Here is a 25254-nt window from a genome sequence, read left to right on the forward strand (position 1 = left end):
TAGGGAGTGTGTCCTAAGGTGGACAAAGAAGGAGGGGAGCAGCAGGTGGGAGAATGCAGAGGTCCGTATATACCAGGACTGGAGCGCGGAGGTGGCCAAAAAGAGGGCCGGGTACAATCGGGCTAAGGCGGCTCTGCATCGGAAGGGGGTGAAATTTGGAATGTTGCAGCCGGCACGACTGTGGGTCACTTTCAAGGACCTCCACCACTACTTTGAGACGCCGGAGGAGGCGTGGACCTTTATCCAGGCCGAAAAGTTGGATTCGGATTGAGGGTCGGTTGCGAGGGGATGATGGGAGGGGATTGATGTGATTGTTGTGTTTTGGGGGGGATGTTCTGTTCTGTTTGGTCCTGTTTTTTTTTTGGGTGCTGGGTGGGGTAGGGTGAAATGGTTTGTAGTGGGGGTTTGGTGAGAGTGTGGACGTCGGTGGTTGGAAGAGGGGGCCCCATTGCGGGGGAGGCGAGACGGGAGGCCTGAGGTGGGAGCTGGGATGAGGCCGCGAAAGGGAGCCGCACCAGAGGGGGTGGGGCCGGCTTGGTGGAAAGCGTGGGGAAGAAAGGGGGAGGGGTGGTGCTGGAGAAGAGCGCCCGCTGATGGACAGGAGGGGGGGGGAGATTCTCACACTGGGGAGGTCGATGGAGTGGCGGGGGCGGCCGGGGTCAGCAGGAGTCAGCTGACATACAGGAGTGCTATGGGGGGAGCAACGCAGCTCGGGGGGGAACCTAGCTGGCGGGGGGGGACTGGGTTGCTGCTGCATTGGCCAAGGGGGAGCTGGAGCCTGAAGCGCGAGTCGGGGTGAGGGTCTGCCGCTGGGGGGAACGGAGAATGTGGGAGGCGCGGGCACGGGGCTGGTCTAGAAAGGGAGATGGCTAATCGGCAGTGGGGGGGGGGGGGCGCAGCCCCCTGATCTGGCTGATAACTTGGAAGGTGAGAGGCCTGAATGGGCCGGTCAAGAGGGCCCGTGTGTTCGCTCACCTGAAGGGACTGAAGGCAGATGTGGTCATGCTCCAGGAGACGCATTTGAGCGTGGCAGACCAGGTTAGGCTGAGAAAGGGGTGGGTAGGGCAGTTTTTCCATTCGGGGTTGGATGCAAAGAATCGAGGGTGGCGATGTTTGTGGGGAAGCGGGTGTCGTTTGAGGTGCTGAGCATCGTGGCAGACAATGGAGGTAGGTACGTGATGGTGAGTGGTAAGCTGCAGGGAGTGCGGGTGGTCTTGGTGAATGTGTATCCCCCGAATTGGGAAGATGCCGGATTCCGGACCTGGAGGCAGGGAGCTTGATAATGGGGGAGGGATTTTAATACGGTACTGGATCCAGCATTGGACCGCCCTAGGTCCAGGACGGGTAAGAGGCCGGCGGCGGCCAAGGTGTTGAGGGGGTTTATGGACCAGATGGGAGGAGTGGACCCATGGAGTTTTGTTAGGCCGGGGGCCAGGGAATTCTCTTTCTTTTCCCACGTCCATAAAGCCTACTCCCGGATTGACTTCTTCGTTTTGAGCAGGGCGCTGATCCCGAGGGTGGAGGACACGAGTATTCGGCCATAGCCATCTCAGACCATGCCCCGCACTGGGTGGAGCTCGAGCTAGGGGAGGAGAGGGACTAGCGCCCGCTGTGGTGCCTGGAGGTGGGTTTGCTGGCGGATGAGGAGGTGAGTGGGCGGATCCGGGGTTGCATTGAAAGATACCTAGAGGTTAACAATATTGGGGGGATGCAGGTAGGGGTGGTCTGGGAGGGGCTGAAGGCGGTGATTAGGGGAGAGCTAATCTCCACTATGGCCCACAAGGAGGGGAAGGAGAGGGAGAGGTTGGTGGGGGAGATTTTAAGGGTAGATAGGAGGTATGCAGAGGTCCCCGAGGAGGGACTACTCAAGGAGCGACGGAGCCTCCAGGCCGAGTTCGACCTGTTGACTACCAAGAAGGCGGAGTGCAGTGGAGGAAGGCGCAAAGGGCGGTGTATGAATATGGGGAGAAGGCTAGCCGGATGTTGGCACACCAGCTTCGGAAGCGGGAGGCAGCGAGGGAGATTGGGGGAGTTAGGGATAAAGGGGGGAACACGGTGCGGAGTGCGGTGGGAATAAATGGGGTATTTCGAGACTTCTATGAGTGGCTGACACAAATCAGAGGAGGTCGGAATACTTTTGGCTGTACCGGGGGACGAGGCAGGGGTGCCCCTCCCCCCCCCCCCCCCCCCCCCCCCCCGCTATTTGCGTTGGCAATTGAGCCTTTGGCGATGAGGGAGTCCAGGAACTGGAGGGGGCTGGTGTGTGTGTGTGTGTGTGTGGGGGGGGGGGGGGGGGAGGAACACCGGGTATCTCTGTATGCAGACTGTATGTGTTCCTGAGCTGGCACAGGGCAGGTATTAGAAGGGTGGGGGACCTGTTTATAGATGGGACGTTTGCGAGCCTTGGGGTGTTGGAGGAAAAATCCGGCCTCCCCCCTGGAAATGCCTTCAGGTACATACTATATGTGGCGGACCCGGTGGGGTGGGGGGGGGGGATGCCGGAGGTGTTGCGGATCCTCAGGGAGCTTGGAGACTTTTCCGGGTATAAGCTCAACATGGGGAAGAGTGAGCTATTCGTGATACACCCAGGGGACCAGGGAAGGGGGATAGACGAGCTTCCAGTGAAGAGGGCGGAAAGGAGTTTTCGGTACCTAGGGATACAGGTGGCCAGGAGCTGTGGGGGGCCCTACATAAGCTCAACTTGATGAGGCTGGTGGAGCAGATGGAGGAGGAGTTTAAAAGGTGGGATATGCTGCCACTCTCCCTGGCGGGTAGGGTACAGTCGCTGAAAATGATGGTGCTCCCGAGGTTCCTTTTTATATTCCAGTGCCTCCCCATCCTGATCCCTAAGGTCTTTTTTAAGTGGGTCAGCAAGAGCATCATGGAGTATGTATGGGCGAAAAAGACCCCGAGGGTGAGAAGGGTGTTTCTGGAACGGAGCAGGGGCAGAGGAGGGCTAGCATTTCCTAATCTGTGTGGGTACTACTGGGCTGCCAATGTGGCGATGATACGCAAGTGGGTAATGGAGGGGGAGGGGGCGGCATGGAAGAGGCTGGAGATGGCGTCCTGTGTGGGCACGAGCCTGAGAGCGCTGGTGACGGCACCGCTGCCGCTCCCGCCGACAAGGTACACCACGAGCCTACTGGTGGCGGCGACCCTCAAAATCTGGGGGCAGGAGAGACGCCACAGGGGGGAGGCAGAGGCTTTGGTGTGGTGTCCGGTCCGAGAGAACCATCGGTTTGTCCCGGGGAGAATGGATGGGGGGTTCCTGAGCTGGCACAGGGCAGGTATTAGAAGGATGGGGGACCTGTTTATAGATGGGACGTTTGCGAGCCTTGGGGTGTTGGAGGAAAAATTTGGGCTCCCCCCTGGAAATGCCTTCACGTACATGCAGATAAGGGCGTTTGTAAGATGGCCGGTGAGGGAATTCCCACTGCTGCCAGCACGTAGGAACCAGGATAGGGTGCTCTTGGGGGTGTGGGTTGGAGAATGCAAGGCTCGGTGATCTACCAGGAGATGCAGGAGGAGGAGGCCTCGGTGGAGGAGCTGAAAGGTAAATGGGAGGAGGAGCTGGGGGAGGAGATAGACGAGGGAATGTGTGCAGACGCCCTGGGTAGGGTAAAGTCTTCCTCTTGCGCCAGGCGTAGCCTGATACAATTTAAGGTTCTGCACAGGGCGCACATGACTGGGGCAAGGGTGAGTCGTTTTTTTGGAGTAGAGGACAGGTGTGTGAGGTGTTCGGGGAGCCCAGCAATTCACGCCCACATGTTCTGGGCGTGCCCAGGGCTGGATGGGTTCTGGAGGGGCGTTGTGAGGATGGTGTCTAAGGTGGTGCATATCCAGGTTAAGCCGAGTTGGAGGCTCGCACTATTTGGGGTATTGGACGAGCCGGGAGTGCAAGAGGCGAAAGAGGCTGATATTCTGGCCTTTGCGTCCCTGGTAGCCCGACGGAGGATTCTGCTACAGTGGAAAGATGCGAGGCCCCCAAGCGTGGAAGCCTGGATCAGCGAAATGGCGGGGTTCATTAAATTGGTGAGGGTAAAATTTGCCTTAAGAGGATCTGTGCAAGGGTTCTTCAGGCCATGGCAACCATTCGTAGACTTTCTCGCGGAGCGTTAGGAGGTGGACAGCAGCAACCCGGGGGAAGGGGGGGTACTTTGTGTTTACTACTGTGTTTATTATCGTTTAATGGGGGCTTGTATATTGGGGGAATACGTGACATAGCTATAAGATGTTTATTTATGTGTTCTTTGTTTTTTCTTATTTCTGTAAGGGTTTCTTATTCCTGTTTGGTTGAAAATATGTAAAAATTTGAATTAAAATATTTTATTTAAAAAAGGATACTAGATATTATAGACTGTAAGATCCACGAACTCTGTCAAGATGGCTGCAACTTAACAGGTTACAATGGACATTAAACTGGCCAATATTCGATTCTCTGACCAATATTTAGTTAAACACGGACCTGAACAAGGAAACTTTGCATCCACCTGTGAAGTTTAAATGTCTCGTTGTATCAGGATTAACCAGCGTTTGAAGAACATGAAAACTCGGGATTGTTGGTCTCCAAGGGCCGTATTGAACACAGGAGAATGAGCTCGAATTGGGACAGAGATAAGCGTGAGTGAGCATCGTAAACTGCTATTGCATCGGGGTATTCTGGGTCCCAGAGTTTTAACCCTGCAGTTAATTGTCAGGGATGCAGCATAATAAACCCTGAACAAAGCAAATGTGTGTGTGAGACGCATCTGAAGCACCAGGAACCAGCTGAACCAGCAGAGCTGAATGTCTCCCAGTGCAGCCACAGTACTGAACTTATTCCAGCTTCCAAGTCCACCTGAGAACCAACCTCCTGGCTATTCATCCACAAGAAGCTTCAGAGCCTCATGAGAATTATTTGTTTCTAAAAACGCTTCACTCCAACTAAAAGATCTGCTCAACAAGACAACAAGCATTGCGCTGGTCAAGGAGACACAGCCTGAGTGAGTGAGACACAGACAGAGTGAGAATTTGGTAATTTGGTGCAGTGAGGTAACCAGGAAAGGTAAGTGGTTAATCTAATTGTGCTGTTTTTCAGTTAAAAGTGCAGTGTAGATTAGTGTCTGATTGGCTGAAGCTGCCCCACCCTAATTGCTGAGAGGCAGTTATCTGGCAGTCACCTGAGGCCTGTTAAGGGGCACAAAGGTACACATTGTATTCTTCTCTTTGAAGTTTTAGTGTGAGTCATCCTAAAGTCTGTATAAAAGACAGACAGAAAGCGCACTTAGTAAGCATTGCGCTGGTCAAAGAGACACAGCCTGAGTGAGTGAGACACAGACAGAGTGAGAATTTGGTAATTTGGTGTAGTGAGGTAATTCGGTGCAGAGTGGGAGAAGGTGTTTTTTCCCGACTGTTTTGTTCGCTCGCTTTCTTCGGACCTAATTTTGGGAGTCGTTCGGAGGAGGAGGAGCAGGCTCTGTGATTATAAAAACCTAACGGTAACTTCCTGTTTTCCAGTTTTTTTTCCTAAAGTGACGTCAGAGGGAAGCTGTGATCTGATTGGTTGATAGCAAATATGCCCCAAATTTTTTTTAAAACACAGCTAAACTCGTAAACTTAAATTAAACTAGTTAATTAATCAGTGATGGCTGGTCAGGCGATGTGCTTGAGCTGCTTGATGTGGGAGCTGGCAGATCCCATTGCGAGCTGCAGCGACCACATCTGCAGTAAGTGTTGGCTGCTCGAAGAGCTCCGGCTCAGAGTTGGTGAGCTGGAGTCTGAGCTTCAAACACTGAGGCACATCCGGGAGGGGGAGACTTACCTGGACACTGTGTTTCAGGAGGCAGTCACACCTGTCACAGTAAGTAGTTTAAATCCTGCCGGTGGTCAGGGACAGCAGGGTGTGACTGCAAGTCAGGCAGGTAAAGGGAACCAGCAGTCAGGAACTCAGGAGCCTCAGCCCTTGACCCTGTCCAACAGGTATGAGGCACTTGCTCCCTGTGTGGATGGCGAACAGGGCTGCAGGAAGGATGAGTCAACTGACCAAGGCACCATGGTTCAGCAGGCCATTCAAGGGGAGGGAGTAAATAGGCAAGTTGTAGTTGTAGGGGATTCTATTATCAGGGGGATAGATAGTATCCTTTGTGAGCAGGATAAAGAGTCCCCCATGGTATGTTGCCTGCCCGGTGCTAGAGTGCGGGACATCTCTGACCGGCTTGAAAGGATACTGGAGAGGGAGGGGGAGGATCCAGTTGTTGTGGTCCATGTCGGTACCAACAACATAGGCAAGTATAGAAAAGAGGACCTGTTTAGAGATTATAAAGAGCTAGGATTCAAATTAAAAAACAGGTCCTCAAGGGTCATAATCTCTGGATTACTGCCCGAGCCACGTGCAAATTGGCATAGGGAGGCAAGAATAAGGGAAGTTAACACGTGGCTGAAAGAGTGGTGTGGGAAAGAGGGGTTCCTTTTCATGGGACACTGGCATCAGTCTTGTGACAGTGGGGACCTATACCGTTGGGATGGTCTCCACCTGAACCGAGCTGGGACCAGTGTTCTGGCGAAAAGAGTAAATAGGGTGGTCAATAGGACTTTAAACTAGAGATTGGGGGGGGGGGAGGGGAAGTCAGGGAACCAAGAGGTGAAGTAATCAGTGGGAAGCGTAGCTGCTTAGGAATACAAAAAAGCACGAAAAGACAGAACTCAGGAGAGGTTACGATAGTCCCCATCCCACAAAATGTGACACAGTGTATGGAAAGGCTCAGTAAACCAAGGTCCACCACACTAAGAAAACAAAAAGGGACTGTCAATGGAGAATTAAAGGTGCTATATTTAAATGCGTGCAGTGTACGGAACAAGGTAGATGAGCTTGTGGCCCAGATTGTGACTGGCAGGTATGATGTGGTAGGCATCACAGAGACGTGGTTGCAGGGGGTTCAGGACTGGCATTTAAACATCCAGGGATTCACAACCTATCGAAAAGACAGAGAGGTGGGCAGAGGGGGCGGGGTTGCCTTGTTAATTAGGAATGAAATTAAATCAATAGCACTAAATGGCATAGGGTCAGATGATGTGGAGTCTGTGTGGGTAGAGTTGAGGAACCACAAAGGCAAAAAAACCATAATGGGAGTTATGTACAGGCCTCCTAACAGTGGTCAGGACCAGGGGCACAAAATGCACCACGAAACAGAAAGTGCATGTCAGAAAGGCAAGGTCACAGTGATCATGGGGGACTTCAATATGCAGGTGGACTGGGTAAATAATGCTGCCAGTGGACCCAAGAAAAGGGAATTCATTGAATGTTTACAGGAGGGCTTTTTGGAACAGCTTGTGATGGAGCCCACGAGGGTACAGGCCATTCTGGACTTAGTGTTATGTAATGAGCCATACTTGATTAAAGATCTTAAAGTAATTTCGGAGGCAGTGATCATAATATGGTAGAATTCAATCTCCAATTTGAAAGAATGAAGGTAGAATCAGATGTAAAGGTGATACAGTTAAATAAAGGTAACTACAGGGGCATGAGGGAGGAACTGACGAAAATCGACTGGGAGCAGAGCCTAGTGGGAAAGACAGTAGAACAGCAATGGCAGGAGTTTCTGGGAGTAATTGAGGACACAGTACAGAGGTTCATCCCAAAGAAAAGAAAGGTTATCAGAGGGGGGATTAGGCAGCCATGGCTGACAAAGGAAGTTAGGGAATGCATCAAAGCAAAATAGAAAGCCTATAATGTGGCAAAGAGTAGTGGGAAGTCAGAAGATTGGGAAGGCTACAAAAACAAACAGAGGATAACAAAGAGAGAGATAAGGAAAGAGAGGATCAAATTTGAAGGTAGGCTAGCCAGTAACATTAGGAATGATAGTAAAAGTTTTTTTTAATACATTAAAAACAAACGGGAGGCAAAAGTAGACATTTGGCTGCTCCAAAATGACGCTGGTAATCTAGTGATGGGAGACACGGAAATAGCTGAGGAACTAAATAAGTACTTTGCGTCAGTCTTCACAGTAGAAGATATGAGTAATATCCCAACAATTCAGGAGAGTCAGGGGGCAGAGTTGACTATGGTAGCCATCACAAAGGAGAAAGTGCTAGAGAAACTAAGAGGTCTAAAAATTGATAAACCTCCGGGCCCAGATGGGCTACATCCTAGAGTTCCAAAGGAGATAGCTGAATAAATAGTGGAGGCATTAGTTATGATCTTTCAAAAGTCACTGGAGTCAGGGAAAGTCCCAGACGATTGGAAAATCGCTGTTGTAACCCCCCTGTTCAAGAAGGGAACAAGGAAAAAGATGGAAAATTATAGGCCAATTAGCCTAACCTCGGTTGTTGGCAAGATTCTAGAATCCATTGTTAAGGATGAGATTTCTAAATTCTTGGAAGTGCAGGGTCGGATTAGGACAAGTCAGCATGGATTTAGTAAGGGGAGGTCGTGCCTGACAAACCTGTTAGAGTTCTTTGAAGAGATAACAAATAGGTTAGACCAAGGAGAGCCAATGGATGTTATCTATCTTGACTTCCAAAAGGCCTTTGATAAGGTGCCTCACGGGAGACTGCTGAGTAAAATAAGGGCCCATGGTATTCGAGGCAAGGTACTAACATGGATTGACGATTGGCTGTCAGGCAGAAGGCAGAGAGTTGGGATAAAAGGTTCTTTTTTGGAATGGCAACTGGTGACAAGTGGTGTCCCGCAGGGTTCAGTGTTGGGGCCACAGCTGTTCTCTTTATATATTAACGATCTAGATGACGGGACTGGGGGCATTCTGGCTAAGTTTGCCGATGATACAAAGATAGGTGGAGGGGCAGGTAGTATGGAGGAGGTGGGGAGGCTGCAGAAAGATTTAGACAGTTTAGGAGAGTGGTCCAAGAAATGGCTGATGAAATTCAACGTGGGCAAGTGCGAGGTCCTGCACTTTGGAAAAAAGAATAGAGGCATGGACTATTTTCTAAACGGTGACAAAATTCATAATGCTGAAGTGCAAAGGGACTTTGGAGTCCTAGTCCAGGATTCTCTAAAGGTAAACTTGCAGGTTGAGTCCGTAATTAAGAAAGCAAATACAATGTTGTCATTTATCTCAAGAGGCTTGGAATATAAAAGCAGGGATGTACTTCTGAAGCTTTATAAAGCATTAGTTAGGCCCCATTTAGAATACTGTGTGCAATTTTGGGCCCCACACCTCAGGAAGGACATACTGGCACTGGAGCGGGTCCAGCGGAGATTCACACGGAAGATCCCAGGAATGGTAGGCCTAACATACGATGAACGTCTGAGGATCCTGGAATTATATTCATTGGAGTTTGGGAGGTTGAGGGGAGATCTAATAGAAACTTACAAGATAATGAATGGCTTAGATAGGGTGGACGTCGGGAAGTTGTTTTCATTCGCAGGGGAGACTAGGACCCAGGGGCACAGCCTTAGAATAAAAGGGAGTCACTTTAGAACAGAGATGAGGAGAAATTTCTTCAGCCAGAGAGTGATGGGTCTGTGGAATTCATTGCCACAGAGGGCGGTGGAGGCCGGGACGTTGAGTGTCTTTAAGACAGAAGTTGATAAATTCTTGATTTCTCGAGGGATTAAGGGCTATGGAGAGAGAGCGGGTAAATGGAGTTGAAATCAGCCATGATTGAATGGTGGAGTGGACTCGATGGGCCGAATGGCCTTACTTCCGCTCCTATGTTTTATGGTCTTATGGTCTAAGCCTGCAGCGATATAAAGACTGCAGTCTGCATTCCATTTTCATCATTACAGCTTCAACTTGATCTGTACCTAATTTCTGTGTATGTGTCAGTGAGTGTGAAAGAGACGGGAGACTGAGATGTTCAAACATGCAGGGAAATAGTGTGATGATAAACAACCTTCTATCCGTTAAAAATCACCAGTGAGCCTGCTGCTGAAATGTGTTTTAAAGAAAGAAAAATTAATCTGAGGGTAAGAAAATATCACACAAACATCCTGATAATGGCTGGAAAGTCCCCGAAATGTAATCAAACGCTTTTAATCCCCTTCAGGTAGCTATATAGAGGCTGCAGCCTCTCACACTGAATGTAAACGTGACCCACAGACACCTCCAGGCTACAAACAGGAGGTTCAGCCTGGGCGTGGGTGAAACTTTTTAAAAACCTGTTGCAATTAATTGTTCTGGCGGGCACTAGGACCCGGCTGGGAACAGAAACCTGCAGGCCCCGCCCACTAGGTGTTGCATCGCCAAGATGCCAGCGCATGCGTCCTGCTTCCCCAAGATGGCGGCTGTGAACCAGGGCCTGGTCCCGGGAGAGAGCTGACCGGCGGTGATGTGACCTGAGGATCACCACACCTCAGGCAAGGGGCCAGGTTGGGAAGGCGGTGCCTTCAGGAATAACTGGGAAGGTGATGTTTGGTCAGTTGCTGCAGTCTGTGTAGTGAAGGTGCTGTCACAGTGGTGTGAGGTGAGGAAGTACAGGATTATCGCCCAGCAATGATGAATTAAGGGGAATGTAAATCCAGCTCAGGCTGCTTTCAGATTGGAAAGGGAGCTAAGGTGTGTCCTTAGCGCTGGTGAATGTTGTGGCTTTGGCAGTTTCTCTATAAAGTCATTCCCTCCCTCCTTCTACCACCTCTATCTTTACAGTCATAGTGTCTTTCAGCACGGAAAGAGGCCCTTCGACCCATTCATGATCTTTATTATTAGTGTCACAAGTAGGCTTACATGAACACTGCAATGAAGTTACTATAAAAATCCCCTCGTCGCCAGACTGCGGCGCCTGTTCGAGTACACAGAGTGAGAATTCAGAATGTCCAATTCACCTAACAAGCTCGTCTTTCGGGACTTGTGGGAGGAAACCTGAGCACCCGGAGGAAACCCGCGCAGACACGGGGAGAACGTGCAGACTCTGCACAGACAGTGAACCAAGCTCGGAATCAAACCCATGTGCCTGGTGCTGTGAAGCAATAGTGCTAACCACTATGCTACCGTGCCGCCCATAAGATTATTAAATTACTAGCTCTGGATGAATTGAGTCCCAGGATGCTGTGGGAGGAGATTGCTGGGGCTCTGACCCAAAGGTTTAATCCCTCTCTGGCCACGGGGGTGTTGCCAGGGGACTTGAGAACAGCTAATGTGGTCCTACTATTTAAGAAAGATTGTAGAATGGGTGGCATGTGGTGCAGTCAATAGCACTGGGACTGTGGCGCTGAGGACCCAGGTTAGAATCCCGGCTCTGGGTCACTGTCTGTGGAGTTTGCACATTCTCCCCATGTCTGTGTGGGTTTCACCCCCACAACATAAAGATGTGCAGGTTAGGTGGATTGGCCATGCTAAATTGGCCGTTAATTGGAAAAAAATAATTGGGTACTCTAAATTTAAAAAAAAAAAGAAAGGTTGTAGAGATAAGCCAGGGAACTGCAGACTAGTGAGTTTCATGTCAGTGGCAGGGAAACTATTGGAGAAAATTCTGATGCACTCTTATCTCCACTTGGAGAGGTTTGATCAGGAATAGTCAGCATGACACTATCAGAGGTCATGCCTAACAAATTTGATTGAATTTTTTGAGCATGTGACCAGGTGTGTGGATGTGGGCAGTGCAATTGATGTAGTTTACATGGATTTCAATAAAGTATTTGACAAGATCCCACATGGGAGACTTGCGAATGACTCAAAGATTGGCCGGGTGGTTAACAGTGAGGTTGAGTGTCTTGGGTAACAGGAAGATATAGACGGTATGGTCAAATTGGCAGAAAAGTGGCAAAATGGACTTAGAATCATAGAATTTACAGTACAGAAGGAGGCCATTCGGCCCATCAAGTCTGCACCGGCTCTTGGAAAGAGCACCCTACCCAGGCCCACATCTCTGCCCTATCCCCATAACCCAGTAACCCCACCCAACACTAAGGGCAATTTTGGACACTGAGGGCAATTTAGCATGGCCTATCCACCTAACCTGCACATCTTTGGATTGTGGGAGGAAACCGGAACACCCGAAGGAAACCCACGCGCACACGGGGAGAACGTGCAGACTCCGCACAGACAGTGACCCAAGCTGGGAATCGAACCTGGGACTCTTGCACTGTGAAGCAATTGTGCTAACCACTATGCTACCGTGCTGCCCCTATTTGAAACCTAAACAGTGAGGTGACACACTTTGGAAGGCGTAATGTGACAAGGAAGTATTCAACGAACAGCATGGCACTGGGAAGTTCTGAGCAACAAAGGGACCTTGGCGTGTTTGTCCAGAGATCTCTGAACGTGGAAGGGCAGGTTAATAGGGTGGTGAAAAAGGCATATGGGACATTACTGTGAGCATTTCTGCTCGTCACATTATAGGAAGGATGTGATTGGAGACAGTGCAGAGGAGGTTGCATGGGATGGAACATTTAAATTATGAAGAGAGGTTGGATGAACAAACAAAGAGCACAGAAACATTCAGCACAGGAACAGGCTATTCGGCCTTCCCAAGGATGCACCGACCATGCTGCCCATCTAACCTAAAACCTTCTACTCTTCCGGGGTCCATATCCCTCTATTCCTAACCTATTCATGTATTTGTCAAGACGTCCCTTAAATGTCACTATCGTACCTGCTTCCACCAGCACCTCTGGCAAGTGAGTTCCAGGCATCCACTACCCTCTGTGTAAAAACAACTTCCCTCATGCATCTCCTCTGAACTTTGCCCCTCACACCTTAAACCTGTGTCTCCCAGTAATTGACTCTTCCACCCTGGAAAAATGTTTCTGACTACCTTCTCTGTCCATGCTCCTCATAATTTTGTAGACTTCTTTCAGGTCGCCCCTCAATCTCCGTCATTCCAGTAAGAACAAACCAAGTTTCTCCGACCTATCCTTGTAGCTAATGCGCTCCATACCAGGCAACATCCTTGGAAATCTTTTCTGTATCCTCTCCAAAGCCTCCACATCTTTCTGGTTGTGTGGCGACCAGAATTGAACACTATATTCCAAGTGTTGCCTAATAAAAGTTCTATAAATCTGCAACATGACTAGCCAATTTTGAAACTCAATTCCTCGGCCAAAGAAGGCAAGCATGCCGTATGTCTTCTTGACTACCTTCTCCACCTGCGATGCCACTTTCAGTGACCTGTGGACCTGGACACCTAGATCCCTCTGCCTGTCAATACTCTTAAGGGTTCTGCCATTTAGTGTATATTTCCCTCCTGTATTAGATCTTCCAAAATGCATTACCTCACATTTGGCTCCATGTGCCATCTCTCTGCCCAAGTCTCCAACTGATCTATATCCTTCAGAATCCTCTGACAGTCCACATTGCTATCCGCAATTCCACCAACTTTGTGTCATCTGCAAACTTACTAATCAAACCAATTACGTTTTCCTCCAAATCATTTATATATACTACAAAAAGCACAGGTCCCAGCACTGATCCTTACTGAACACCACTAGTCATAGCCATCCATTCAGAAAAGCACCCTTCTGCTGCTACCCTCTGTCTTCTATGACCGAGCCAATGCTATACCTATCTTATCAGCTCTTCTCAAATCCTGTGTGACTTCACCTTCTGTACTGCCAAGGGGCTTACTACCTTCGTCAATCATCTCTGTCACTTCCTCGAAAAACCCGATCAAGTTAGTGAGACACGACCTCCCCTTCACAAACCATGCTGCCTCTCGCTAATACGTCCACTTGCTTTGAAATGGGCGCAAATCCTGTCTTGAAGAATCCTCTCCAATAATTTCCCTACCACTGATGTAAAGTTCACCAGCTTGTAGTTTCCTGGATTATCCTGTATTTTCCTTTCAATTTTCTGAGTTATCCTATAGGCTTGGGTTTTTTCCATTGGAGCCGAGAAGACTGGTGGAGGAGGGGGGGGGGAGGGGGGGTGCTGATTGAGGTGTACAAGATTATTAGGAGCTTGGACAGGATGGATAGGGAGCAGCTGTTCCCCTCCGTTGAAGGTGTCACAAGGGGATGCAAGCTCATGGTGAGGGGCAGGTGGTTTAAAGGGTCTTGAGGAAAAACCTTTTTACCCAGAGGATGGTGACGGTTTGGAACGCACTGCCTGGGAGGGTGGTAGAGGTGGGTTATAAAGTACCTGGGTTAACACTTGGCAGGTCATAACATTCAAGGCTATGGGTCAAGTGCTGGCAAATGGAATCAGGTCGGTCAGGTGTTTTGTGAGTGTCGGTGCAGACTCAATGGGAGGAAGGGCCTCTTTACTGTTGCTGATGATACAAAGTTAGATGGCATGATGGACAGCCTAGATGATGGCATAAAATTGCTAGGTGAATGGGCAAAATTGTGGCAAATGGAATTCCATGTAATCGAGTGTGAGGTTATCTGTTTTGAACCAAAAAAGAATAGAACAGAGAGCTTTCTAAATGGAAAGAGGTTAAGTTCAGTGGATGGCAAAGAGTCTGGAGGGTTCAGGTGCATAGATCCCTAAACTGCCAGGAACAAGTGCAGAAAATAATCAAAAAGGCGAATGGAATGCTGGCATTTACATAGAATCAGAGAATATACAGAGCAGAAGGAGGCCATTCGGACCATCGAGTCTGCACCGGCCCTTGGAAAGAGCACCCTGGCTAAGCCGACACCTCCATCCTATCCCCACCTAACCTTTTGGATACTAAGGGGTAATTTAGCATGGCCAATCCAGCTAACCTGCCCGTCTTTGGACAGTGGGAGGAAACCGGAGCACCCGGAGGAAACCCATGCAGACACGGGGAGAAAGACACAAGAGAGTCACCCGAGGCCGGAATTGAACCTGGGAGCCTGGAGTTGTGAGGCAGCAGTGCTAACCACTGTGCAACCATGCCGCCCATCTGGAGGATTGGAATATAAAGACACCGAGGTTGTCCTGCAGCTATACAAGACCCCACTTGGACACCACACCTTAGGAAGGATATTTTGGCCTTGGAGAGAGTGCAACACAGGTTTACTAAGATGATATGCCAAGACACATGGAATACAGGGGTTAAATTTTGAGGAGAGATTACACAAATTAGGCCTGTTTTTGCTAGAATTGAGAAGATTAAGGTGTGATCTGATTGAAGTATTTAAGATATTAACAGGGAAAGACAGGGGCGATGAAGATAAACTATTTATACTGATTGGAGATTCTAAAACTGGGATCATTGTCTAAAAATCAGGGCTCGACCGTTCAGGAGAGATGTTGGGAAGAACGTCTTCACACTCAGGGTGGGAGAGGTTTGGAACTCTCTCCCACAAACAGCAGGTGAAGCTGGATCAGTTGTTAAGTTTAAATCTGAGGTAGAGTTTTGTTAAGCAAAGATATTCAGGGATATGGAGTTGGGTCACAGACCAGCCATGATCTCACTAAATGGCAGGACAGACTCGAGGGGCTGAATGGCCTACTCCTGTCCCTATGTGTATTTCTGTGATTCTGAAATTCAGACAACACCATGAAAGGGTAAGAATCCGGATTAGAACCTGAGTTTGTCCGAGCTGCAAACCATCCCTCCAGATCCTGGCCCTTCATGGAATTAATGAAGGCCAAGGCAATAGTTGGATTATTGAACGACTTGACGGAGTTGTTGGATATCATTTTTCGGGTTGCAGGATAAAGCCTGAAGTAATTCACTCCCCACAGGCTGGAGCTGTCTTTGAACTTCATCGAAGCCTCGTCGCTTCGTTTGTGTTGCTGCCGAACAGGCCTGTAAGAAGTAAATCCTCACTCCTTCCTGGAGCCAGATGCCACCTCGCCGTTCCCTCTCCAGGACATTCTCACAAGTTGTGGAAGTGAATGATTACAGGCCTGGGATGAAAACTATCCCTCAGCCTCAAAGACCGATGCACCCTTTCTAATTTGAAACGCCCTGGCTTCACATCCAGCTTGAGAAAAGGTGGCAGTCGGTCCTCGAAGAACCTAACGGGAGCCTTACCCTCCACACTAAATGGACAGAAAAAAACATCATTTATGGGCAGCACGTTAGCACAGTGGTTAGCACAGTTGCTTCACAGCTCCAGGGTCCCAGGTTTGATTCCCGGCTTGGATCACTGTCTGTGCGGAGTCTGCACATTCTCCCCGTGTCAGCGTGGGTTTCCTCCGGTTTCCTCCCGCAGTCCAAAGATGTGCAGGTTAGGTATCCACCGAGGTGGCCACGATAAATTGCCCTTAGTGTACAAATGAAAGGTTAGGTGGGGTTACTGGGTTACCGGGATGGGGGGGGGGGGGGGGGGGGGGGGGGGAGGTATGGGCCTGACTGGGGTGTTGTTTTTAAGGCGCAGACTCGATGGGCCGATTGGCCTCCTTCTGCACTCTAAATTCTATGATGACCATCTGACAGGCCGATGACTCAGATGTTCTTTCTCTGACCTTCAGTTCTCCAAGTTCTCCAGGACATCCGCCAGCCACTCAGCTGGTTTTCAAAGGATTGAATTCTTGCCTCCGTCAAGGAGGCATCTTGCTGAACGTTCAGGATTCTCTCCTCCGGATCATCGAACCTCTTCATGGCGTTTTGCAGGTGGTCCTCATGAGCTCACAGATATTGAGTCAGCACACTCCGCCTCTGGTCAATAACACGGATAATGTCGACAGTTATAATTTTTGCCGCCTCCCAGAGAGCCCCTTAGAGAGTGTGGTCGAGAGTCCTCCTGAGGGTCAGGCCGCCATGTTGAAAAGGCGGCTCCATTCCCGCTGAATCCACCTGCGCTGTTTTATTCATGATTTCTTCACTTTTTCCAGCATAATCCTACCAGACCGAACCCTGAAGTCTTCCAGGGACATGATAACAAATATGAATTCAAGGATTAGGTAGATGAGTGCCAGGCAATCAGGATAAGTGTCAGATTATAAGTTAGTGGCACCAGAACCTGCGGAAAAGCAGCTACTCCCACACCCGTATCACATGCCTGACACCTCCCCACCCCCAGACAGATTTCTGATTGATGAGGATGGCGAGTGTTATGCGGAACTGGCAGGTAAATGGACAGAAAGCTGAGATGAAAAATGAAAATGAAAATCGCTTATTGTCACAAGTAGGCTTCAATGAAGTTACTGTGAAAAGCCCCTAGTCGCCACATTCCGGCGCCTGTTCGGGGAGGCTGGTACAGGAATCGAACCATGCTGCTGGACTGCCTTGGTCTGCTTTAAAAGCCAGCGATTTAGCCCAGTGTGCTAAACCAGCCCCTTTACTCGACGATGTGGTGAAGATTTGGAATTCTCTACCCCCAAGGATTCTGGAGCCTCAGTAATCCAAGTATTTTCAAGACACAGATTGAGAGGTTTCTGGATATTGTAGACGTCGAAGGATATGGGGGATAGTGTCGGAAAACGGTGCTGAGGTAGATCAGCCAATGATCCCATTGGATGGTTCAGGTTCGATGGGCCGAATGGCCGACTGCAGCTAAAACTGTTGTGATCTCCTGGACAGGAAGCTGTGAGCATGGATCTGTCAATCAGCCTGAATCAGCACCTTCAGGAGAATTAGGAGGGTCAATATGAGATACAGCAGAGTGAGAATGGAGGGAGTGTGTGGGATGGAGATTTACAGCTTTCGGGGAATAAGAGAGAGGAAAAAATGTGCCATAGAAACTAGAATTGTCTGTTCTGAGTTTCTATCCTGTACTGACTGACAAATTTTGTAAATTGTTTTTACAGGATATTAGACGAGGAAGAATTACAGACAGAAATGTCAAACGTCACGTCTCGATCTGACAGTCACTCCCTTCCTTGGAACCTGGATATCATCGGCCTTTGAATCTAGGAGAAATGTTTCCCTGAACTGTCAGCTAAATATTTCAACCATCAGTGTGACTGGAAAAGCACCGAGACCCACACAACACACACCCGAGTGAGAGTGTTCCAGTGAACTGACTGTGGAAGGATCAGTGTGACTGGAAAAGCACCGAGACCCACACAACACACACCCGAGTGAGAGTGTTCCAGTGAACTGACTGTGGAAACATCAGTGTGACTGGAAAAGCACCGAGACCCACACAACACACACTCGAGTGAGAGTGTTCCAGTGAACTGATTGTGGAAAGAGCTTTAACCAGTTACACAGCCTGAAAAACATCACAATATTCAGAGCGGGGAGGAACCGTACCTGTGTTGTGGACGAGGCTTCCACTGATTGTTCAGCCTGGAGAGATGTGAGGAGACCCAAAACATGGAGAAACCGTGGAAATGTGGGGACTGTGGGAAGGGATACAGATTCCCATCTGAGCTGGAGGTTCATCGACGCAATCACACTGGGGAGAGGCCGTTCACTTGCTCAAAGTGCGGGAAGGGATTTACTCAGTTATCCACCCTGCAGAAACACCAGCGAGTTCACACTGGGGAGAGACCATTCACCTGCTCTCAGTGTGGGAAGGGATTTACTCAGTTATCCACCCTGCAGACACACCAGCGAGTTCACACTGGGGAGAGGCCATTCACTTGCTCAAAGTGTGGGAAGGGATTTACTCAGTTATCCACCCTGCGGACACACCAGCGAGTTCACACTGGGGAGAGACCATTCACCTGCTCTCAGTGTGGGAAAGGATTTGCACATTTATCCACCCTGCAGAAACACCAGCGAGTTCACACAGGGGAGCGGCCATTCACCTGCTCTCAGTGTGGGAAAGGATTTACTCAGTTATCCACCCTGGAGACACACCAGCGAGTTCACACTGGGGAGAGGCCATTCGCCTGCTCACAGTGTGGGAAAGATTTACTCGGTTATCTACCCTGCGGACACACCAGCGAGTTCACACTGGCCAGAAGCCATTCACCTGCTCTCAGTGTGGGAAAGGATTTACTCGGTTATCTACCCTGCGGACACACCAGCGAGTTCACACTGGCCAGAGGCCATTCACCTGCTCTCAGTGTGGGAAAGGATTTGCACATTTATCCACCCTGCAGAATCACCAGCGAGTTCACACTGGGGAGAGGCCATTCACCTGCTCTCGGTGTGGGAAGGGATTCACTCAGTTATCTGCCCTGCGGACACACCAGCGAGTTCACACTGGGGAGAGGCCATTCACCTGCTCTCGGTGTGGGAAGGGATTCACTCAGTTATCCACCCTGCGGACACACAAGCGAGTTCACACTGGAGAGAGGCCGTTCACCTGCTCTCCGTGTGGGAAGGGATTTACTCAGTTATCTCACCTGCGGACACACCAGCGAGTCCACTCTGGGGAGAGGCCATTCACCTGCTCTCAGTGTGGGAAGGGATTCTCTTGGTTATCTCACCTGCAGACACACCAGCGAGTTCACATTGGGGAGAGGCCGTCCACCTCTCAATGTGAGACGGGATTGCATGTTTAATCGCACCTGCAGTGACACCGACAATTTCACAATCGATTACAGGGGTTGGATTCTGCTGTTATTGTTTCTGCTCTACATCCAGGACTGCATTTTGTTCATTCTGACAGGTGGTCAGTGAGGGTGGTCGGAGGGTGATGGAAACCAACTATTTTCTAACATACCTGATAGGTAAAAGAAGGCTATTTAGTATAAATATTAAGCCCCAGTTTTAATACCCATTTTAAAGTAAGGATTTCAGCACTCATAATCTCAGGTCATCTCAAAGCACATAGCTTCAACTAGCTTCAACAGAGACACAAAACAGCCTGACTTATGCATAATTTCATTGTAGATTAAAACAGCACTTTTACTGAGCTGAGAGGAGAAAGCCATTGTTCTAACAAATACATGTTCAAGACAGTGTGGCATTAAAACACAAGCTGTACCAGTTATCACTCCAAGGACAGGGCAGGCACCATAGCAACATTAAGGCGCTATTGTCCACAATGTGGATAATAGCGAAGTCAGCAGAAGTCCAGTTTGAACTGGACTTGATAATAACCATAGAATCGCATTCCATAACATACACAAATATTCAGACATGAAACATTTAGAACGAATGATGCACATTGAGGATTGACAGCTAACCGTCGAATCAAATACATTTGATTTTAATCCAAACCAATTAGAATGACATAGAGGTGCAGATAGATGGCTAAAGGCTGATATGATTTCCTATAACCGTGATGGTCCGTGCGGCCATCTTTATTCATGAATCACCTATACTTTGATCTAAACTATTCGCTGTCTCTATTTTTCATACTTTCACCTTTCCAGTCTAACTCTTGAAGTAAATGCAAGCTGGTTTGCCGTAAGCAAGAAACCATTTATGTATTATTTTGAAAGTTAAATTCTGTACAAGTTGCTTCTCTTTAAGTCCTTTTGCTAGCCGGACTTATCAGAGAATAAGATTTAAGTGACTCCTAATTGTAATCAAATAGAGGCAATAAAAGATTCTTATTTGCATCCGAGAGGTTTTAACTCAAATTTCTACTGAGTTTTAGTGTCGCAAGCTCCTCACTAAATCCTCATAGTAGATCTCTACAGAGGGTTTCTTTCTGCTGCACTGGCTGGTCTCACCACTTTGCCTGCAGTGGGCTGTTGATCTTTGAGCCTTGTTGCTAATACCTGGCATCAAATTGCACAAGGATCACACAGTGAAAGGATGTTTGGAAGTTTGAAGATATTTAGTTTCCATTTCTGTTTCAAACCCCCCAAAGCGTGCCACGTTGCCATGGAGATAGGCCCTGGTGGTTACATGGTTCCTTTGTTTAAGTTATCTGGATGTCCCTCACAAGGAAAGTATCAGAGTGTGAGGGGCAAGTTGTCTGAGGTGGACTGGGAAACTGATTGGTACAGGGAATACCTCATGTTTAAGGAATTATTACATCTTTATCAGAGGGTCGGTTAGCTCAGTTGGCAGGACGGCTGGTTCATGATGCAGAGCAAGGCCAGCAGTGAGGATTCAACTCTCATACTGGCTGAGTTTATTCATGAAGGCCCCGCCTTCTCAACCAGGCCCCTCGCCTGAGGTGTGCTGACCCTCAGGTTAAATCACCACCAGTCAGCTCTCTCTCTGTCAAAGGGGAGCAGCCTATGGTCCTCTGGGATTTTTGTGACTTTTACTTTGCATATATACAACCAATATAGATTCCTTTAAGGAACAAAACTCCAACAGGAAAAGTGATGCAACCTCAGCTAACATGAAAAGTTAAAAGATTCCATTAGATCGATTGGAATTCAGCAAAGGAGGACCAAGAAACTGATGAGAGCAAACTGGGGAGAAACATAAAAACCAACTGGAAAAGCTTCTACAGGAATGTGAAAAGGAAAAGATTAGCAAAGACCAATGTGGGTCCATTCCAGGCAGAGACAGGAGAGTTTGTAATGGGGAGTAAGGAAATGGCAGAGAAACTAAACAATGTGTGTCTGTCTTCACAGAGGAAGGTACAGAAATTGTCCCCAAAACACCAGAGAACCAAGGGACTGGCAGAGATTAGTATTGGTGGAAAAGTCATACTGGAGAAATTAATGGGATTGAAAGTGAATAAATCCCCAAAAGCTGATGATCTACATCCCAGAGTGTTGAACGAGGTGGCTGCAGGGATCTCTATTCCTCATTCTAAATTCTCCTGACTCTATCTGTAATGGACAAACATTTGTCTGAGCTAAACGTTTCCTTTTTACGTAGCCACAGAAGCTTTTACAGTCCATTTTTATGTATTTTGCCAGTTCACATTCTATTCTATTCTCCCTTTTTTTCCTTGGTGTCTTGGTCGAAGAACGGAAGTAGATTCTCAGGAATGAATCATCATTTGGACAGGTTCTGAGACAATTAAGTTTCGACTTCCAGGACAGAGCAACTATACTCGTGGAGTGTGATTTTAGATTGCGTAAAAGGGCAAAGTTCTAGTTTATAGTTTAATGTGTAGGTTTCCGAGTTAAAGTAGCTTCTAGTTTGTTTGTTTGTTGTATTAAAAGTCATAAAACTTGGAAGTCCCGTCGTGTGATCCTTTAATTTATTGACTGGGAATTTGACTTTTTATAAGAAGTTGCTGACCTTTATGGGGGTCCTAATCCACAAGTTTTATCTTCCTATTTGAGCCTCGGGCACCTTTCTGTCTCTATTGCTCATGTCAATGACAGCCAGGTGATGGAGCTGAGGGCTGAATTTAGCTGAGAATAACGGGGCCTGCACCCCAGTTGGGGAACTGCCATGGGCATCGCTAATAGAGACAGGAAGGTGCTGGAGGACTGAGTGGGAATTGGACATCCAACTAATCAGGTTTCGGGGGGGGGGGGGGGCGGTGACAGGGCTGATGATGATGTGACCTCCAGGGTTCAGTGCCCCTGTGTCCAAAGCGGGGGGGGGTGGGGGTCACGGGAACAGGGTACAGAGGAGCCGAAGGGAAATCATTTGGGACCAGAAAGTTGTGAACATCCTGTTACTCTGGTTGTCTTTGATCCTCAAGTAATTTTCTGTTAGTTTTTTTTTAACCATGTCCTGTTTCGTCAATAAACTTTTAACAGGAAAATATTTGAATTTGTTGGACTTTTCCTGATTAAATATGTTCACTTTCAGAAAAGTGGGTGAGAGAGGTTGACAGGCTCTTTAACAGAAAGTGAGTCCCTCTAAGGTAATTGGCAATGGAGCCAGAGAGATAGAGGAGATTTGAATTTTCTTTTGATACAGTGTTTGAAAATGGAGTTCAGGGAATCAATTGTGACTGACTAATTTATCAAGGTTTTCTGAGGAAGTGACAAGGGATGTCAATAAAGGGGAAGCTGTAGATGTGCTTTATCTGGATTTCCAGAAGGGAATTCCAAAGGTGCCACATCAAAGGTTAATACACAAAATATGAACTCATGGTGTGGGATCAACATATCAGCATGGATAGAGGATTGGTTAGCGAACAGGAAGCAGCCAGTAGGTATAAATGGGTCATTTCTGGGTGGGTAAGATGTGACAAGTGGAATGTCACCACGATCAGTGCTCGGAACCATTTACAATCTATATGAATGTGTTGGATGATGGGATTGAATGTCTGGTGGCTAAATTTTCTGATGACTCAAAGATAGGTCGGACAGTAATTTGTGACGTGGAATTAAGGACTCTGCAAAGGACTACGAATAGGTTAAGTGAGTGGGCAAAAAACCTGACAGATGGAGCATAACTTGGGAAAATGTGAATTGTCTGCTTTGTCAGGAAGTATGAAATAAAACAATATTTATTTATTTATTTTTTAACAATACAGCGCAGTACAGGCCCTTCGGCCCACGATGTTGCACCGAAACAAAAGCCATCTAACCTACACTATGCCATTATCATCCATATGTTTATCCAATAAACTTTTAAATGCCCTCAATGTTGGCGAGTTCACTACTGTAGCAGGTAGGGCATTCCACGGCCTCACTACTCTTTGCGTAAAGAACCTACCTCTGACCTCTGTCCTATATCTATTACCCCTCAGTTTAAAGCTATGTCCCCTCGTGCCAGCCATATCCATCCGCGGGAGAAGGCTCTCACTGTCCACCCTATCCAATCCCCTGATCATTTTGTATGCCTCTATTAAGTCTCCTCTTAACCTTCTCTCCAACGAAAACAACCTCAAGTCCATCAGCCTTTCCTCATCAGATTTTCCCTCCATACCAGGCAACATCCTGGTAAATCTCCTCTGCACCCTCTCCACAGCCTCCACGTCCTTCCTATAATGCGGTGACCAGAACTGTACGCAATACTCCAAATGCGGCCGTACCAGACAGGTATCGACATTTAAATGGAGAGAGATTGCAGAACTTGAGTTCTGGGTTATGAAGTTAAAAAAAAACTCACCACTATTAGAATTCCCCCTGGACCAAAAATGGTCAATCAGGCATTATAAATGGTGAATAGGGATTCTCACTCCGACTCCTATGCAGACTTAGGTGGGTGTTATTCGGGTCAAACTAGTGTTTCAACTTATCCCCTGGTATAACCCATATCTTCATAGAAGATTTGATCTACTTCCCACTTAGTAGCTTCGATCCTGGGTCCCGCGTTGCTAAGTAAGTAAAGTAGACTTTGTCATAACCACTGTGGACTTCCGGTTGCGGCGATGCGGAGCTAAGCCGCACGTTTCGGCAGCTCCCGCGACAATGGACTTTCGGGCTCTCCAGAGGAGCCCCAACGGAGCTTTCTTTTGAATCAATCCCGTGTGGGAAGGTGCAGTAAGGTCCCCCCTTACAATATATGGCAGAGATCAGCGGTGGAACGACGAGAAAAGAGGCCCTGGAGCAGAGACCAAAACGAGGGGGAAAAAGCAAGATGGTGTAGAGCGAGCAGCGTGGGGACCAGACCAGCAGGAGTTCCTCAAGCGATGTGTGGAGGAGCTGAAAAAGGAGGCGCTGGCGCCAATGCTGTTGGCGATCGAGGGGCTGAGGAAGACCCAGGCGGTAGAGCTTCGTGAGGTGAATGATAAAGTGAATACCAACGAGGACGAGATCCTGGGCCTGGCGGTAAAAATGGAGGCGCACGAGGCGGTGCACAGGAGGTGGGCCGAGAGAATTGAGGTCCTGGAGAACAGGTCGAGGAGGAAGAACCTCCGGATTCTGGGTCTTCCCGAAGGAGTGGAGGGAGCTGATGCCGGGGCATACGTGAGTATGATGCTCCATTCGCTGATGGGGGCGGAGGCCTCTCCGAGCCTCCTGGAGCTGGAAGGGGCCCACCGGGCCCTGGCGAGGAGACCCAAGGCTGATGAGCCGCCAAGGGCGATAGTGGCAAGGTTCCATCGCTTCGCGGACAAAGAAAGTGTACTGAGATGGGCCAAGAAGGGGCGGAGCAGTAGATGGGAGAACCCGGTGATCCGAGTTTACCAGGATTGGAGCGCGGAGGTGGCAAGGAGGAGAGCTGGCTTCAACCAGGCCATGGCGGTGCTGCATAAAAAAAGAGTCAGGTTCGGCCTGCGCGACTGTGGGTCACTTATCAGGACCGACACCATTATTTTGAAATGCCAGAAGAGGCTTGGACCTTTATTCAGACGGAAAAACTGGACTCGAACTGAGGGGATGTGGTTGGGGGGGGAGATGTCGGTTGTATATGGGGTTGTAAATATGCGCAAAGAATACTTCATGGGTGGGATGATGGATGGGGATGTGGCTGGAGTTCTGGTTAAAATTCCTTTTTTCTTTTCTGTAGACGAGATGATGATGATGGGGAATGTGGGCGTCAGTGCTGGAGGGAGGTGAGACTCGGGGATGAGGGAACTGGGATAAGGGCCGCAACAGGAGCGGAGCCACAGGGGGCAGGAATGATTCAGGAAAGCGCAGGCTTTTTCCCGCGCCAAAAGGGGGGGGGGGATGGAGGAAGGTAAGGAGGAGGAGAGACTCACACACAGGGGAGATCAACGGGAAGGCGGGGGAAGCCGGGGTCAGCAGAAGTCAGCTGACTCACGGAAGTAATATGGGGGGAGCAAAAGAGCTAGATGTAGATCTAGTGGGGGGGGGGGAGAGTTTTCTTTAGGGTTGCTGCTGCACTGTCCGAGGGGGA

General features: G+C 48.7%; 1 protein-coding gene across 3 annotated transcripts; it reads left to right on the forward strand.

Annotated features, from left to right (window-relative positions):
* Positions 1 to 10201: 10201 nt before the first annotated feature.
* On the forward strand, positions 10202 to 21725 carry LOC140418320 (uncharacterized). 3 transcript variants are annotated; one of them, XM_072501786.1, is made up of 2 exons: positions 10202 to 10294; positions 17541 to 21725. In XM_072501786.1, the coding sequence occupies exon 2, from the start codon at positions 18052 to 18054 to the stop codon at positions 19306 to 19308; it is 1257 nt and encodes a 418-aa protein (XP_072357887.1). In that variant the 5' UTR covers positions 10202 to 10294; positions 17541 to 18051; the 3' UTR covers positions 19309 to 21725. The 3 variants fall into 3 exon arrangements, with proteins under 3 accessions (XP_072357887.1, XP_072357885.1, XP_072357886.1); XM_072501784.1 differs by having other exon boundaries at positions 10212 to 10401; XM_072501785.1 differs by having other exon boundaries at positions 10212 to 10342.
* The last annotated feature ends 3529 nt before the right edge of the window (positions 21726 to 25254 follow it).

Source organism: Scyliorhinus torazame, chromosome 5, assembly GCF_047496885.1.
Source record: "Scyliorhinus torazame isolate Kashiwa2021f chromosome 5, sScyTor2.1, whole genome shotgun sequence".
Taxonomy (NCBI): Eukaryota; Metazoa; Chordata; class Chondrichthyes; order Carcharhiniformes; family Scyliorhinidae; genus Scyliorhinus; species Scyliorhinus torazame.